This window comes from Macaca thibetana, chromosome 1 (assembly GCF_024542745.1).
Source record: "Macaca thibetana thibetana isolate TM-01 chromosome 1, ASM2454274v1, whole genome shotgun sequence".
Lineage (NCBI taxonomy): Eukaryota > Metazoa > Chordata > Mammalia > Primates > Cercopithecidae > Macaca > Macaca thibetana.
In genome coordinates, this window is record NC_065578.1 from 42,583,021 (window position 1) to 42,596,845 (window position 13,825).

The 13,825-nt window shown below is 55.1% G+C and overlaps 2 protein-coding genes across 8 annotated transcripts in view; one reads left to right on the top strand and one right to left on the bottom strand.

Moving 5' to 3' along the window:
* MED8 (mediator complex subunit 8) overlaps positions 1–13,825 on the bottom strand; it is a 230,870-nt gene that overhangs the window by 36,243 nt on the left and 180,802 nt on the right. The gene's annotated exons all lie outside the window — the stretch shown is intronic.
* SZT2 (SZT2 subunit of KICSTOR complex) overlaps positions 1–13,825 on the top strand; it is a 64,814-nt gene that overhangs the window by 30,336 nt on the left and 20,653 nt on the right. For 5 of the 7 annotated variants that reach the window (XM_050797224.1, XM_050797203.1, XM_050797220.1 and 2 more), the window contains exons 9-39: positions 83–253; positions 677–911; positions 1,102–1,231; positions 2,027–2,169; positions 2,423–2,575; positions 2,702–2,816; positions 3,032–3,249; positions 4,971–5,186; positions 5,533–5,611; positions 5,860–5,954; positions 6,221–6,389; positions 6,582–6,696; positions 6,785–6,898; positions 7,116–7,286; positions 7,463–7,557; positions 7,799–7,922; positions 8,025–8,189; positions 8,274–8,478; positions 8,744–8,859; positions 8,981–9,227; positions 10,759–10,900; positions 11,066–11,158; positions 11,304–11,394; positions 11,486–11,779; positions 11,943–12,084; positions 12,257–12,364; positions 12,452–12,515; positions 12,706–12,891; positions 13,262–13,429; positions 13,507–13,594; positions 13,720–13,791. In XM_050797224.1, coding sequence (XP_050653181.1) covers positions 83–253; positions 677–911; positions 1,102–1,231; positions 2,027–2,169; positions 2,423–2,575; positions 2,702–2,816; positions 3,032–3,249; positions 4,971–5,186; positions 5,533–5,611; positions 5,860–5,954; positions 6,221–6,389; positions 6,582–6,696; positions 6,785–6,898; positions 7,116–7,286; positions 7,463–7,557; positions 7,799–7,922; positions 8,025–8,189; positions 8,274–8,478; positions 8,744–8,859; positions 8,981–9,227; positions 10,759–10,900; positions 11,066–11,158; positions 11,304–11,394; positions 11,486–11,779; positions 11,943–12,084; positions 12,257–12,364; positions 12,452–12,515; positions 12,706–12,891; positions 13,262–13,429; positions 13,507–13,594; positions 13,720–13,791 — 4,524 coding nt within the window. The remainder of the gene's footprint in view (positions 1–82; positions 254–676; positions 912–1,101; positions 1,232–2,026; positions 2,170–2,422; positions 2,576–2,701; positions 2,817–3,031; positions 3,250–4,970; positions 5,187–5,532; positions 5,612–5,859; positions 5,955–6,220; positions 6,390–6,581; positions 6,697–6,784; positions 6,899–7,115; positions 7,287–7,462; positions 7,558–7,798; positions 7,923–8,024; positions 8,190–8,273; positions 8,479–8,743; positions 8,860–8,980; positions 9,228–10,758; positions 10,901–11,065; positions 11,159–11,303; positions 11,395–11,485; positions 11,780–11,942; positions 12,085–12,256; positions 12,365–12,451; positions 12,516–12,705; positions 12,892–13,261; positions 13,430–13,506; positions 13,595–13,719; positions 13,792–13,825) is intronic. The other 2 variants (XM_050797212.1, XM_050797244.1) reach the window with 1 other exon arrangement.

Below are 13,825 nucleotides of genomic sequence, written 5' to 3' on the forward strand. Positions count from 1 at the left end.
GCATAGCTCCTTCGCCCTACAGAACTGTCAGTTAGTTGGCAGATAGCCAGTTTCTCCTTCCCCATCCCCACTGATCTTCCAGGCTCTCAGCACCGACTGTTTAATGAGCACCTGGTCTCTGCAAGCAGCAACCCTGCCCTAGCCTTGCGCCGGAAGAAGCACACTGAGAAGGAGGTGCCAGCCGACTTGGTCAGCACCGTGTCTGTGCGACTTCGAGAGGGCTACAGTGTCCGAGAGGTCACACTGGCCAAAGGTAAGGGTCATTAACCTGCTGTAATCCCACAGATGTCTCAGGAATTTGTGTGTGGGAAGACCCACATGTATCACACATGAAAGAGTGTCACCATGAAAACTTTATCGCTTGAGACAGTGGGTTTTGAATTGTCATCAGGGCTTAATTCTCTTAGCATGGAGCTTCCCAATGTCATCTCCTTTTGACCAAGGTGAACCAGCTGAGGGTGGTGTAGGGTCCTGAACTTGGCTTGGTTTTCAGATTGTTTCTACAAACTTGTGTTTGTGTCAGTTGGCCAGCTCTAGGCCTGAAACCTGTGGAATCATGCTTGGAACCTTTGGCAGGGCTAGATTCCATGAGATAGGTGGGGGTTTCAGATAGAACTCAATCCCAGGCGTAGAGTCCTATGCCTTCTCCTAACTGGCCCTCCCACTTCTCCCTAAGGAGGGTCCCAATTGGAGGTAAAGCTGGTGCTGCTGTGGAAACACAACATGCGCATTGAGTACGTGGCTATGGCACCCTGGCCTCTGGAGCCTGAGGGCCCTCGAGTAACACGGGTGGAAGTGACAATGGAGGGCGGCTACGACATTTTGCATGATGTGTCCTGTGCACTAAGGCAGCCCATCCGTTCATTGTATCGTACCCATGTTATCCGGCGTTTCTGGAACACGCTGCAGAGGTCAGTGAAGTCATCACTCAATGAGTGCTGCCCCATTTGTTGTGTGGAGGGACAGATTTGTGAAGGTGGGAGCTGGGGAGCATCACCCAGAGAACCAGGCTTATATCCAGGGTCCCAAATACCCCTAAGGCTCCCCTCATCTGCACCCAGCAGAGTCAGATATGGCTCAGGCCTGGCCCTTATTCTACAGCATCAACCAGACAGACCAGATGCTTGCCCACCTTCAGTCCTTCTCCTCAGTGCCTGAGCATTTCACACTTCCTGACAGCACCAAGAGCGGAGTGCCACTCTTCTACATCCCTCCAGGCTCCACCACCCCGGTGAGTAGCTCTGAAGTGTAGTAGCCCCATTTCATTTCAACTTGGGTTGTACAGTGTCTGGAGCCCAGGACCACCACCTTCTATTGCTTTCTCTCTCACGTCTAAGGCACCTAAACCAGAAGCCCAAGCTTTAACCTTGAGAGCTTCTCTTCTCCCTCACCCTAAGGCCCAGGGAAGAGGAGGATCTATAGAGACAGGCTGTCCTGAACAGAGCACAGGTGGCAGAGGCAAAGACTCACACAGTGTCTAGGTGGTGGTATCCCAGGCCCAGCAGACCATGAGCCCTTGCCCCATCTCCATGTGGCATACTTTGGGCTCCCCCAGTCACCTTTACCTGTGTGCATCCACCACCAGCCACCATGAACTGTGTACTTCCTGCAGACCACAGCTTCCTTGGTCCTGTGCTATCTTCACACGCAGTCCACGCTGTGAGCCTAACACTGATGGGCAGGTGGCTTATGCTAGTATACAGTGGCCACATCATGAGGTCCTGCCACCATTCGGTGGCTTTTCTCCCAAGTCAGTGACATAAGCTGGGCTCATGGTTCCATCCTTCTCCTGGATTCAGCTTTAAAGGGCTACACAGTCTGTCCCTGGACTCAGTCATCCAAATCTAGCCTTCACAGTGGAAGCAGTTTTTGTCTCCACTGTGCTTTGTCTCAGGCTGGGCTGTAGCCTCAAGCCACTGCTGTCTCTGACTCTGAACGGAGTTCACCCATGGTTTTGTTCACTCTTTGCAGTTTGTACCCTGGTCCTCTACAAATGCTCATATAGTGCTGTCCTTCCTGTCCCCAGGTGCTCTCCCTCCAGCCTAGTGGTTCTGACTCATCCCATGCCCAGTTTGCTGCCTACTGGAAGCCAGTGCTGTCCATGGATGCAAATTCCTGGCAGCGATGGCTGCACATGCATCGCCTGGTGCTAATCCTGGAGCACGACACGTGGGTGCCCTTAGGGCTGGGCCATAGTTGGGGTGGAGTATCGGGGTTGGGGGATAGGGAATGATGGGAAGGGGAGCAGCAGATGAGCTCTTACCAACTGTGGCCAAGGAAAAACTATAGCCTTTTCCTTGCCTCCCTGCTCATCAGTCCCCATAACCTCAGGCAAGGCCTAGAAGAGAGAGATAGTAGTCTATTCCTTTTCTCCAAGACTGGGGCCGGGAGGTCTAACCTCAATCCACACCCCTCTTCCTAGACCAATCCCCAAGCACTTGCACACCCCGGGCAGCAATGGGCGCTACAGCACTATCCAGTGCAGGATCTCCCACTCCTCCCTGACCTCTCTGCTTCGGGACTGGAGCAGCTTCGTACTAGTCGAGGGTTATTCTTATGTCAAGCTGCTCTCCAGGTGGGCAAAGTGATGTCCCCTCACCCCCGCCCCCTCATCCCATGTCTCCCTCTAACCTCTAACCCCAGACCTCACTCCTACTTCCTGCCAACCTCGGACTGCTCACTGACTCCCATTTCTCCCCAGTGCCCCAGACCAGCCCCCCTCCTCCTTCTACGTGGTCCGTATCATTTCCAAGGCCCCATGCATGGTTCTTCGCCTGGGTTTTCCCATTGGCACACCAGCACCGGCCCGACACAAGGTGAGCTGGGCCCTGACTGACTCTGACCAAGGAGCCCTGGGGTGTAGACTAGCTCCCTCTCCCCAAACCCCACAGGGCCAGGTCCAGTAGAGGGAGGAGTCCCCAGACCAAGGGAGACCTGGAGAAGAAGGCTGTGTCTCACCTTGTCTGTGGGCCCCTTCTCCCAGACCTGTAGGAGATGGGAGTAGGAGGATCTGACCACATTTTCCCCTCAGATTGTGTCAGGCTTGAGGGAAGAGATCCTGCAGCTGCGTTTCCCTCACCGGGTACAAAGCAAGGAGCCAACGCCCAAGGTGAAACGAAAAGGGCTAGGGGGCACTGGTGGGGGCAGCTCTCCCTCCAAGTCATCCCCCGTGCTGGGGCCACAGCAGGCCCTGTCTGACCGGCCCTGCCTTGTGGTCCTGCATAAGCCACTGGACAAACTGCTCATCAGGTTGGTACAGAGGTGTGGAAGGGTGTGGCTTAGTGGGGTATGAGTGGTACAGAGGTGTGGAATGGTCTGGCTTGGCAGGGTATGAGTGCTACCACACAAAGGAAGGGTGTGGCTTAGCGGGGTGTGAGTGGTATAGAGGTGTGGAGGGTGTGGCTTGGCAGGGTATGAGTGGTGCAGAGGTGTGAAAGGGCGTGGCTTAGCGGGGTATGAGTGGTACAGAGGTGTGGAGGGCGTGGCTTAGCAGGGTATGAGTGGTACAGAGGTGTGGAAGGGCATGGCTTAGTGATGTATGGGTAGGTCAGAGGTGTGGAAGGACGTGGCTTAGCGGGTACAAGTGGTAGAGGTGTGGAGGGCGTGGCTTAGCCTGGTATGAATCAGAGGTGTGGAGGGCGTGGCTTAGTTGGGTATGAGTGGTATAGGTGTGGAAGGGCGTGGCTTAGCGGGGTATGAGTAGGTCAGAGATGTGGAAGGGTGTGGCTTAGCGGGGTATGAGTGGTATAGAGGTGTGGAGGGTGTGGCTTAGCAGGGTATGAGTGGTACAGAGGTGTGGAAGGGCGTGGCTTAGTGGAGTATGAGTGGTACAGAGGTGTGAAGGGCGTGGCTTAGTGGGGTATGAGTAGGTCAGAGGTGTAGAAGGGCGTGGCTTAGCCTGGTATGAGTAGGTCAGAGGTGTGGAGGGCGTGCCTTAGCAGGGTATGAGTGGTACAGAGGTGTGGAAGGGCGTGGCTTAGGAGGGTATGAGTGGGACAGAGGTGTAGAAAGGTGTAGCTTAGCGAGGTATAAGTAGGTCAGAGGTGTGGAAGGGCGTGGCTTAGTGGGGTATGAGTTGGTCAGAGGTGTGGAAGGCTGTAGCTTAGCGGGGTATGAGTGGTAAGGGGTGTGGAAGGGCGTGGCTTAGCCTGGTATGAGTAGGTCAGAGGTGTGGAGGGTGTGGCTTAGCGTGGTAGTGGTACAGAGGTGTAGAAGGGTGTGGCTTAGCAGGGTATTAGTGGTATAGAGGTGTAGAAGGGCGTGGCTTAGTGGGGTATGAATGGTACAGAGGTGCGGAGGGCGTGGCTTAGCCTGGTATGAGTAGGTCGAGGTGTGGAGGGCGTGCCTTAGCAGGGTATGAGTGGTACAGAGGTGTGGAGGGCGTGGCTTAGCCTGGTATGAGTAGGTCGAGGTGTGGAGGGCGTGCCTTAGCAGGATATGAGTGGTACAGAGGTGTGGAAGGGTCTGGCTTAGCAGGATATGAGTGGTACAGAGGTGTGGAAGGGCGTGGCTAGGAGGGTATGAGTGGGACAGAGGTGTAGAAAGGCGTAGCTTAGCGAGGTATAAGTAGGTCAGAGGTGTGGAAGGGCGTGGCTTAGCGGAGTATGAGTTGGTCAGAGGTGTGGAAGGCTGTAGCTTAGCGGGGTATGAGTGGTAAGGGGTGTGGAAGGGCGTGGCTTAGCGGGGTATGAGTAGGTTAGAGGTGTGGAGGGTGTGGCTTAGCGTGGTATGAGTGGTACAGAGGTGTGGAAGGGCGTGGCTTAGCAGGGTATGAGTGGTACAGGTGTGGAAGGGCATGGCTTAGCCAGGTATGAGTGGTACAGGTGTGGAAGGGCATGGCTTAGCCGGGTATGAGTGGTACAGGTGTGGAAGGGCGTGGCTTAGTGGGATATGAGTAGTACAGAGGTGTGGAAGGGTGTGGCTTAGCTGGGGATGAGTAGAGATCACTGGGGAGTTGTCCCATTTCCTAGGTATGAGAAGCTACCTTTGGACTACCGGGCACCCTTCTTGCTGACACTGGAGCCACCAGGTCCACTGCCCTTGGTGTCAGGCCGCTCAGCCTCTTCTAGCCTGGCATCACTGTCCCGCTACCTCTACCATCAGCGCTGGCTTTGGAGTGTCCCGTCAGGACTGGCCCCTGCGCTGCCTCTCAGTGCCATTGCCCAGCTTCTCTCCATCCTCACTGAGTATGTCATCCAAGTCTGCCAGGCCACTCAGGGCAAGGAGAGAGCAAGTGTAGACTGGGACACTAGCAGAAAGCCTGTAGCACACACTTCCCCTCTAATTCCCAGTCTCAAGTATGGAGCACCATTTGCTACTGCCCTCCCTGTCTCCTCCCATCACCCGATTTATTTTGGCCTCTCTCATCCTCATTGGACTTGTTATACCCTGAGGGACCGCCAGTTTGAGCAGGGCCACCAGCAGACTTGGCTCCTTGAGGACTGCTGGGAGGTGGGTGTGTGTGGGGAAAGCTTGTAGTCTCAGTGTCTCTTCTCTTATCCTGGCCTTGCCTCGGCCTTTATGGGGCTTCAGAGTCCGACTTTCTGAAGGATTCCACTTTGCCTGCAGTGGAGAAGGAATCATCAACATGGTTCTGGAGCTTCCAATTCAGGTATGTGCCATCCCTCATGACACCTCCCTGCCAAGGTCTGTCATAATCCCAGGGACACTGGCCTCTGAGCTGGGTTGGGACTGCTGGAAACTCTGCCTCACAGGGACAGTGTGGCCAGAGGGTGCGAGGTTTGAGGCTGCAGTCAGGACAATGTGGTGAGGGAACTGAAATTCTGAGGGCCAGAGCTAAGCCAGGCCAGATCTCTGCCTTGGCTGGGATTTGCCCCAGATCTCCCATTTTGCCCACAGAATGAACCACCAGGGCAGGCTGCAGCTGAAGAGAAGCACACCTGTGTTGTCCAGTATATCCTCTTCCCCCCACACTCTACCTCCACCAAAGACAGGTGAGACAGGCCCTCTGTGAGGGCCACCTCCGCAGAGTCACCCTTCTCCCCACCATCCCCTAGAGGTCTGGCTCCCATATCCTGAGATGATCTTGATCCCAAAGTCAGGGAGTGGGTGCGGTGTTTAGATGCTTCATCAGGCAGATGCTGGTCTGGGAAGGTCTTGTGTGACTTGTGGCTGCCCTCTGTGCCTGCCTCCTTCCCTCCATGAGGTCCATTCCCTGCCATGAGGCTCTGCATTGGAGTCAGAGCCCTTCTTCCTTTAGCTTCTCGACAGATGATGACAATGATGTGGAAGTGGAGGCCCTGGAGGGAGACTCAGAGCTCAATCTGGTCACCGAGGTGTGGGTGGAGCCACAGTATGGGCGAGTGGGACCTGGCCCTGGAAGCTGGAAGCACCTCCAGGACCTGACATATTCTGAGATCCCACAAGCTGTGAGTGTCCTCAGAACAGTACCCCGACCTCTCTCACTGGATTGGGGTGCCATCTCCTTTGGAGTACTGCAGTCTGTGGGCTTCCTGGTGCCTCTGAATGGCTGGGACTGTTGAAGCTTCCTGAAGAGCTGGAACCCAGGGTATCCTGGGCTAAGAGATGTTGACTCCTGACCTCTGATGTTCTTCCTGTAGCTCCATCCACGGGATGCTGCCTGCATAGGTTCCATGCTGAGCTTTGAATACCTGATACAGCTGTGCCAAAGCAAGGAATGGGGTCCTGTGCCCCCAGAGCCGAGGGTCTATGACGGTGAGTGAGGCAGGCGGCCCACTGGTGGAGCAGGGGAGTGGGTAGAGTAATCAGTGTTTCACTGTGTCCTGCCTTTCCTCCCTTGTAGGATTGGATCAGGGAGGAGACACCTGTGTCCATGAGATCCCTTTCCATTTTGACCTAATGGGATTGCTGCCACAGTGCCAGCAGCTCCAGATGTTCTTCCTCTTGCTTGCCAGAGGTGGGTGAACCTGGTACCCTTACACCCCACACCTAAAGGGCCAGCAAGCCTGGAAGTATTAGAAAATAACAAACAGATGGGTCAGCAAGTGAGCAGATGAGTGGCGGGGACAGGAGGAGCCCATGAGGCTGAAGGAGGGGCCTTGCTGGTCAGGGCTGAGCCGGGGGCACCGGGCAGCAGGAGGCTCTTGGTGCTGAGCAGAGTGTGTGTCGGGCAGAGCCAGAGGGTGTCCCTTTCGCCGAGGGGTCCTGTCCCGCCAACGACATGGTGCTGTGCCTGCTGCACAGCTGCCTGGGGCAGGAGCTGAGTGACCGGGAGATCCCACTGACACCCGTTGACCAGGCTGCCTTCTTGAGTGAGGTGCTGCGGCGGACCTGCCACGTTCCAGGTGAGTTCCCCACATCCTCCTGACACCAGACCCTGGCCCAACCCTTTTCCCCCACCCTCACAGGGTGATTTCTGTCTTTGAGTTTTGGCCTTCCCCTTCCTCCCCCTTTCTTCAACCCAGAGTCCCACCTGTCTGCTGGCTCTGCCCTCTTTCACCTATCTCTACCCTGATTGTAGGTGCCGAGGGGCCAGTACTAGGGGTTCATGGGATCCTGAAGGAGCAAGCATTCGTCAGCACCCAGGCCACAGGAGACTCCACCGTTACTTCCCTGGTCAGCACCGATTCTTCTCCCTGAACCCTTGTCACACTGACCTCCTTCTAGCACCACATCTTCAGGCCCCAACCTTCTACCGCCATTGAGACTAAGTGGCATCTGCCAGTGACAGAATGCCATCATTTTCCATTGTCCTGGATCTTTCAAGCTGTACCTGAGTCAGCTCTAGGGTGGAGGAGGGGAACAGGGGTTGGACATTCCCTTATAGATTGCTCTAATTTCTGTTTTTCTCTTACAGAGAGTAGGTCTTCCTGAAACTCTCAAGCCTCTCATCTCTGCCCAGCCCCCTCAGTGGCGCTGCTATGCAAGGCTTGTGAACCCCCAGCATGTGTTTCTGACTTTTCTCCCAGCTACCTTCTCAGGTGCCAGCCACTGACCTCCTCACGAACCCCCTCAGATACAAACCCCTGAGCTCCCGCACCAGCCCACCAGGCAGCTCTGATTTATTGTCTCATCCTCTTCAGATGTCCAGCGTCTGGCTGCCTGTGGCCTGGAGGGACCCCCTCAAGAGGAGACAAAGCCTAAGTTTGGGGATTGGAGTGGGGCTCCCAGTCTGAAAGATCTAGAAGGAACTGGGGTCAAAGCTACAAAGTCCCAAGTCCCTGTCCTCAGTGTAACCCTGGCTGATGGTAAGGCTGCCGACTCAAGGTGGGCAGGAGTGGGAGTGGGAAACAGACAGGGCTGGAAGACCACATGACACGTTTTCTTCACAGACAATGTCCAGAATCAAGGAGAGCTAAGCCCACCCTTCCGTCGAGACTTACAGGCTTATGCTGGGCGTCAGGCTTCCCAGACTGAGAGTACAGATGGGCCCCGGACCCGGTGTCCTGTCTACATCTACAGCTGTTCACTGGAAGCGCTGAGGGAACAAATGATTGGCATGCAGCCCCCTCAGGCGCCCCGAGACCTCATCTTCCGGTGAGTGCCTTCAGTGTTGACCTATGTCCTCGCCGGGCCATGGCTCCCAGCCAAGAAGTAAGTACACACTAATGGGCATGGGCAGGTAAGTTGCCACATCCTGCTGGCTCCTTGCTTGATTTCCCCCAGCAAACCCTTGAACTTGTTAGGCCATGAATACACTTGATATGTGTCTGTAGATGATCCATTGGAGTGTGGATGGCTAATGAGTCTGAGGTATCACTTAAGGGAGTTAGTCAAGCTCCATTTTCCCTCCCCTTCCTAGGACTCAGTTCCTTGACCACCCCTCCCCATCCTCAGCCTGGATGGAGCCCCGGTACAAGGAGGCAGCTAACCATTGTGCCCTACTGCAGGAGCATGCACAGCGGTGCTATGTCCGTGGTGAGCAAGAGGGCGGTGGGAGGGAGGAGTGGGGCCCTGGGGGAGATACAGGGATTACAGGGTGGGGATTGGAGAGGCCATTCCAGAGCTTGAGCCTCATGGCCCCTTCCACTTCCATCAGGGCTATTCCGCAGCTTGCAGCAAGCACAGAGTGTGACCTCCCAGGATTTGCTGACAGCGGTAGATGCCTGTGAGGAGCTACTACAAGAAGTAGACATCACTCCATTTCTGCTTGCACTGTGTGGCCACACATGGGGTTTGCCTCATGCACCCCCAAGCCCTGGGCCTCTCAGCCCTGGGCCCTTCAGCAGCAGCATGGAGGAGGGTGCTGAGCCTCGGGAACGAGCTATCCTAGCTTCTGAATCCAGGTTAGGATTGTACTTGAATGATGGATAAGGAGGTACACAGACCAAGTCCCTATAAACAAGGACTTTCCAGTCCAGGGGAATGACTGTCCAAGGTAGTATCTAAGCACCTGAGAAGCAGTAGTGCTTTGTCGCCGGCTCCCTGACTGCCATGCAGCCTTCCTCCCGCATTTGGCACAAGCAGCAGTCTCCCTCCCGGGCTCTCCCCATCTCCCCTGCTTTGGTGTTGAGTGATGAGCTGAGTCAGGGGTAGGGAGTCCCCTGGTGCTAACCGTGAAAGTAGAGACTTGTTCTGAGGACATCCACACAATAGTAGGAATCTCCCCAACCAATCTGTGAATTTCCTGGGGGCCAAAACTGTATTTTGCTCACTGCTAAGTCCCCAGCTCACCTTAGGGGCTCAGTAGGTCGCCGTTGAAGGGAGGAAGGGGAGGAGAGAAGGAGAAAGGCAAGCAGGCAGACAGCTATGGGTCTAGCATCTGCAGTGTGTTAGCATTGGGGAAACAGAAGAACCAGAAGGACAGATACGCTGATGACTCCTAGATTGGAACTCCAGTCCAGTTCTCTCTTTGGAGCTCTAGATACCCACTTTTCATGCACCCCAAATGAATGCATTTTCTTCCCACTAACCCTTGATTCTCCACCTTTCTTCTTCATTCATGGTGAAAGATATCACCCTCGGCCGGGCGCGGTGGCTCAAGCCTGTAATCCCAGCACTTTGGGAGGCCGAGGCGGGTGGATCACGAGGTCAGGAGATCGAGACTATCCTGGCTAACATGGTGAAACCCCGTCTCTACTAAAAATACAAAAAACTAGCCGGGCGTGGTGGCAGGCGCCTGTAGTCTCAGCTACTTGGGAGGCTGAGGCGGGAGAATGGCGTGAACCCGGGAGGCGGAGCTTGCAGTGAGCCGAGATCACGCCACTGCACTCCAGCCTGGGAGACACAGCGAGACTCCGTCTCAAAAAAAAAAAAAAAGAAAGATATCACCCTCAACCTAGTGATCCAAGTCAGAAAACTGGGAGTTATCGCTACTCTGTTTCATAGAAATCCCCATCCATTAAGAAATGTGAAAGTTAAGGCCAGGTGCAGTGACTCACTCCTGTAATCCCAACACTTTGGGAGGCTGAGGCGGGAGGATCACTTGAGCCCAGGAGTTCAAGACCAGCCTGAGCAACCAAGGGAGACTTTGTTTCTACAAAATAATTCAAAAATTAGCTGGGCGTGGTGGCACGTGCCTGTGGTCCCAGTTACTCAGAAGGCAAGCAGTGATGGCACCACTGCACTCCTACCTCAGCAACAGAGTAAAAGCCTGTCTCAAAAAAAAAAAAGGAAAGAAAAAAGAAAAAGCAATATGGAGATTAGAGCCAAAATGTGTATGTTGGTTCTCCTCGCCTCTTTCACCACCCATGCCATTATGCTAAGCACTCTTCCTATGGACAAAAAGGCTTCCTGTGCTGCTCCCTAGTTGGGAGGCAGGCTGCTTCAGAACTTGGTGGTTCTTAACACTTCAACATCCTTACCCCAACCATTCAGCATAGAGACCGAGGACCTAAGCGAGCCTGAGTGTCAGAGCACCCGTGTCCCTGGCAATCCAGACCCTGGGCCAGAGATCTCTCTGACAGATGTCTGCCAGCTCAGAGGAGAGGCCCATGGTGCCCTTCATAGCGTCATCCAGGTGGGAAGCTTGGGCGAGGGTAGAAGAGGTGTAGAGTCCTGCCTGTGCAGAGGGACAGGATTCTCTCCTGGGTTGGTGGTATGCATGCGTCCTGCTCTAGGGTAGGGAGTAGTGTCCTGTTGAGGGGTGGCTGACATTCTAACCTCCTTCTAAACCCCATAACAGGAGAAGTTCCTAGAGATAAGTCGTCTCCACTTCCGCACAGTGCCTTCCAATCCCCACTACTTCTTCTATTGCCCTCCATCCAGCAGGCGAGAAGTGAGTGGCTCTCTTCCTTACCTCTCTTGTGCTCTCAACCCACAGTCCCAGAGGCCCACCCAGACCCTCTTGAGTCTTGGTTCCCTGAGACCTGGATGTTGCTCTTGTCTTGCCTTAGATCAAGCTGTCTCTTTCTTTTGCCTAGGATGAGGGGCCTCGGGACACAGTAGACAGAAAAATCAGTGACCTGGAGTTTTCAGAGGCTGAGCTTATGGGAGAAGAAGGTGTGTGGGCAAGTGAGTCAAGGTGGGGAAGGATGCTTCACATGGAGATTCAGGGGCCTCTACTGCCAGCCTCTCCCATTGACCACGTGACATGCACTACTAGGAGACACATCTGCCTGCTGTGTGGTCACTGAGAGTGACCCAGAGCTAGAGGTAGAATACCGGGAGAGCCGTGAATCAGACCTGGGACCTGCTGGGCTAGACTCTGCTTCGCTGTCAGATGTAGACACTGTGAATCCTGATGAAGACTCCTTCAGTATCTTGGGGGACGACTCACCCACTGGGCCTGAGAGCCTCCTGCATGACCTGCCCCCACTCTTCCTGCACCTCACGTGCTCCGTGCGGCTGCGTGGGCAGCACAGCTCAGTACCTGTGTGCAGCCTGCCTACCTGCCTGGGTGAGTTTGAGGCAGCCCAAGGGAAAGCCAAAGGTCCTAGAACAGCCTGCCTGTGTGGGCGTGGAGGGGAGCCTAGGGGTTGTGTTTTTTAACACTTAGAACTTGGAATCTGTGCTTATCTTAGAGCAGCCCTCAGCAACTGCTAACTTCCCTCCTCTCCCAGGCCAGGTGCTTTCCAGTCTGGAGGGCCCCCTAATTGGAGGCCGAGTTCCTTTGAGGGACCTCAGTGTGACTCTGGATGTCTTCGTTCTGACCTTGCCCCTGGAAGTGGAGCTCCCCACAGCCTCAGACCCTCAGCACCACCGGTGTGGCAGCAAATTTGGTGGGGGGTTTTGGAAGGGGGGTAGGGGGACCACTGAGGGAATCTAGAGCACTTGGGGACTAAGGAGACCTTGAGGAGTCCAAGAAAGGAGTGAGGAGGAGGCCCTGGTAGGATAGTAGCTCCTGACCTTTGACTTTTGTTCCCACCCTGTTCAGGTCAACATCTGAAAGCAGTGCTTCATTCCCACGATCCCCAGGGCAGCCATCGTCTTTAAGGTCAGATGATGGCCTTGGGCCCCCACTGCCACCCCCAGAAGAAGAGAGGTACTTCCTTATCTCCCTCTCAGAGTTCATTACTCCTTTTCAATTTCATTTGCTGGAAACCAATATCTTAACCTTTCTTCCAATTAGGCACCCAGGTCTATCCAGTTTGGCCACGCCCCACAGACTGGCTATTGAGACCACCATGAATGAGGTGAGCCCCTCACCCCCAACACTGTCACTGATTCCCTTTCCATCAGGTGAGTGAGATAAGGTGCCCTCTTTGTTCTGGGATAGAAGTGAGACTTCTCTCAGTCTGTGAGGCAAAGTATCTTCTAGTCTGGGTTGAGGGGATGCCCAAGGAAGCAAGGGAGGTGCCCTTGTCACTTGCTGTCTAACCGTAGATCCGCTGGTTGTTGGAAGATGAGATGGTGGGGGCACTCCGAAGAGGGGGCATCCCCCAGAGCCCTGCCCTGCACCGCGCAGCTGCCCATATCCATAGCTCTCCTGGACGCTCCACCTGCCTTCGCCAAACTCTGCCACTGAGTTTTGTATTTGGGCCAGAGCGTTCCCTCACACAATTCAAGGAGGTAAGTTGCCCTCAGAACACTGCAGGGTCATCTTGGGGCCCGTCCTTCCCTGGGTCCCAGGCACAGGACTGGAAGGCCCTCTGTTAGTTCGAGCTCATAGAGTTACCCCTCCTGTCTCCCTACTGACCACATCGTCTGCCCTCACCCCTGTGCTTGGCAGCCCAACTCAGTGGAAAGAAACCCAGCTCCCAACCTGGTCACTGCTCCTGTTGAACCTTAGGCAAGTCACTGAACCTTTTCTTACCTCAGCAGTGGGGATGCCAGCATCTGCTTTACCAGGTAGTTAGGAGCGTCTCATGAGGAAGTGTAGCTCACCACGTGTGGGGAGGGCTGCCCTGCCTAAACTGTGATCTTGGCTCCTGCTCTCTAGGAGTTCCGGCGCCTCCATCTCCCTGGCCATGTTCTTCTTGAAGACCCTGACAGTGGCTTCTTCTTTGTGGCAGCTGGCCAACAGCCAGGTGGGTCCCATGGGGAGCCTTCTTCAGCAGCCTGGGCTTGGCACAGTCACGAGGACAGGGCTGAAGGCATCGAAGGGGAGGTGAGTCTCACCTGGGAATGGAGGGGGGTGGTGGGTGTGTGGGGCCTATACCTCAGTCCTGACTTCCTATTTCTCAGACCCTGACAGCCAGCCCCCAAGCACCTGGGTCCCCAGAGGATTCTGAGGGTGTCCCCCTCATCAGCCTGCCCAGCGTGCCACAGGGAGGTAAGAGAGGACTTGGGCCGCAAAGTCTGGGGGCCAGGACCAGATCCCTGACCATGCTTCCATTTTTGGAGGGAGGCCCTAGACAGGATTGAGAGAGGCTCCAGGCATATTCTTTCTCTATCCAGGGAGTCAGCCTGGGCCCAGCCGGGGGCTAAGTCTCATGTCCAGTCAGGGCAGTGTGGACTCAGACCACTTAGGTAAGCTGGGGGGAGGGGGTGAAGGACTCTAAGC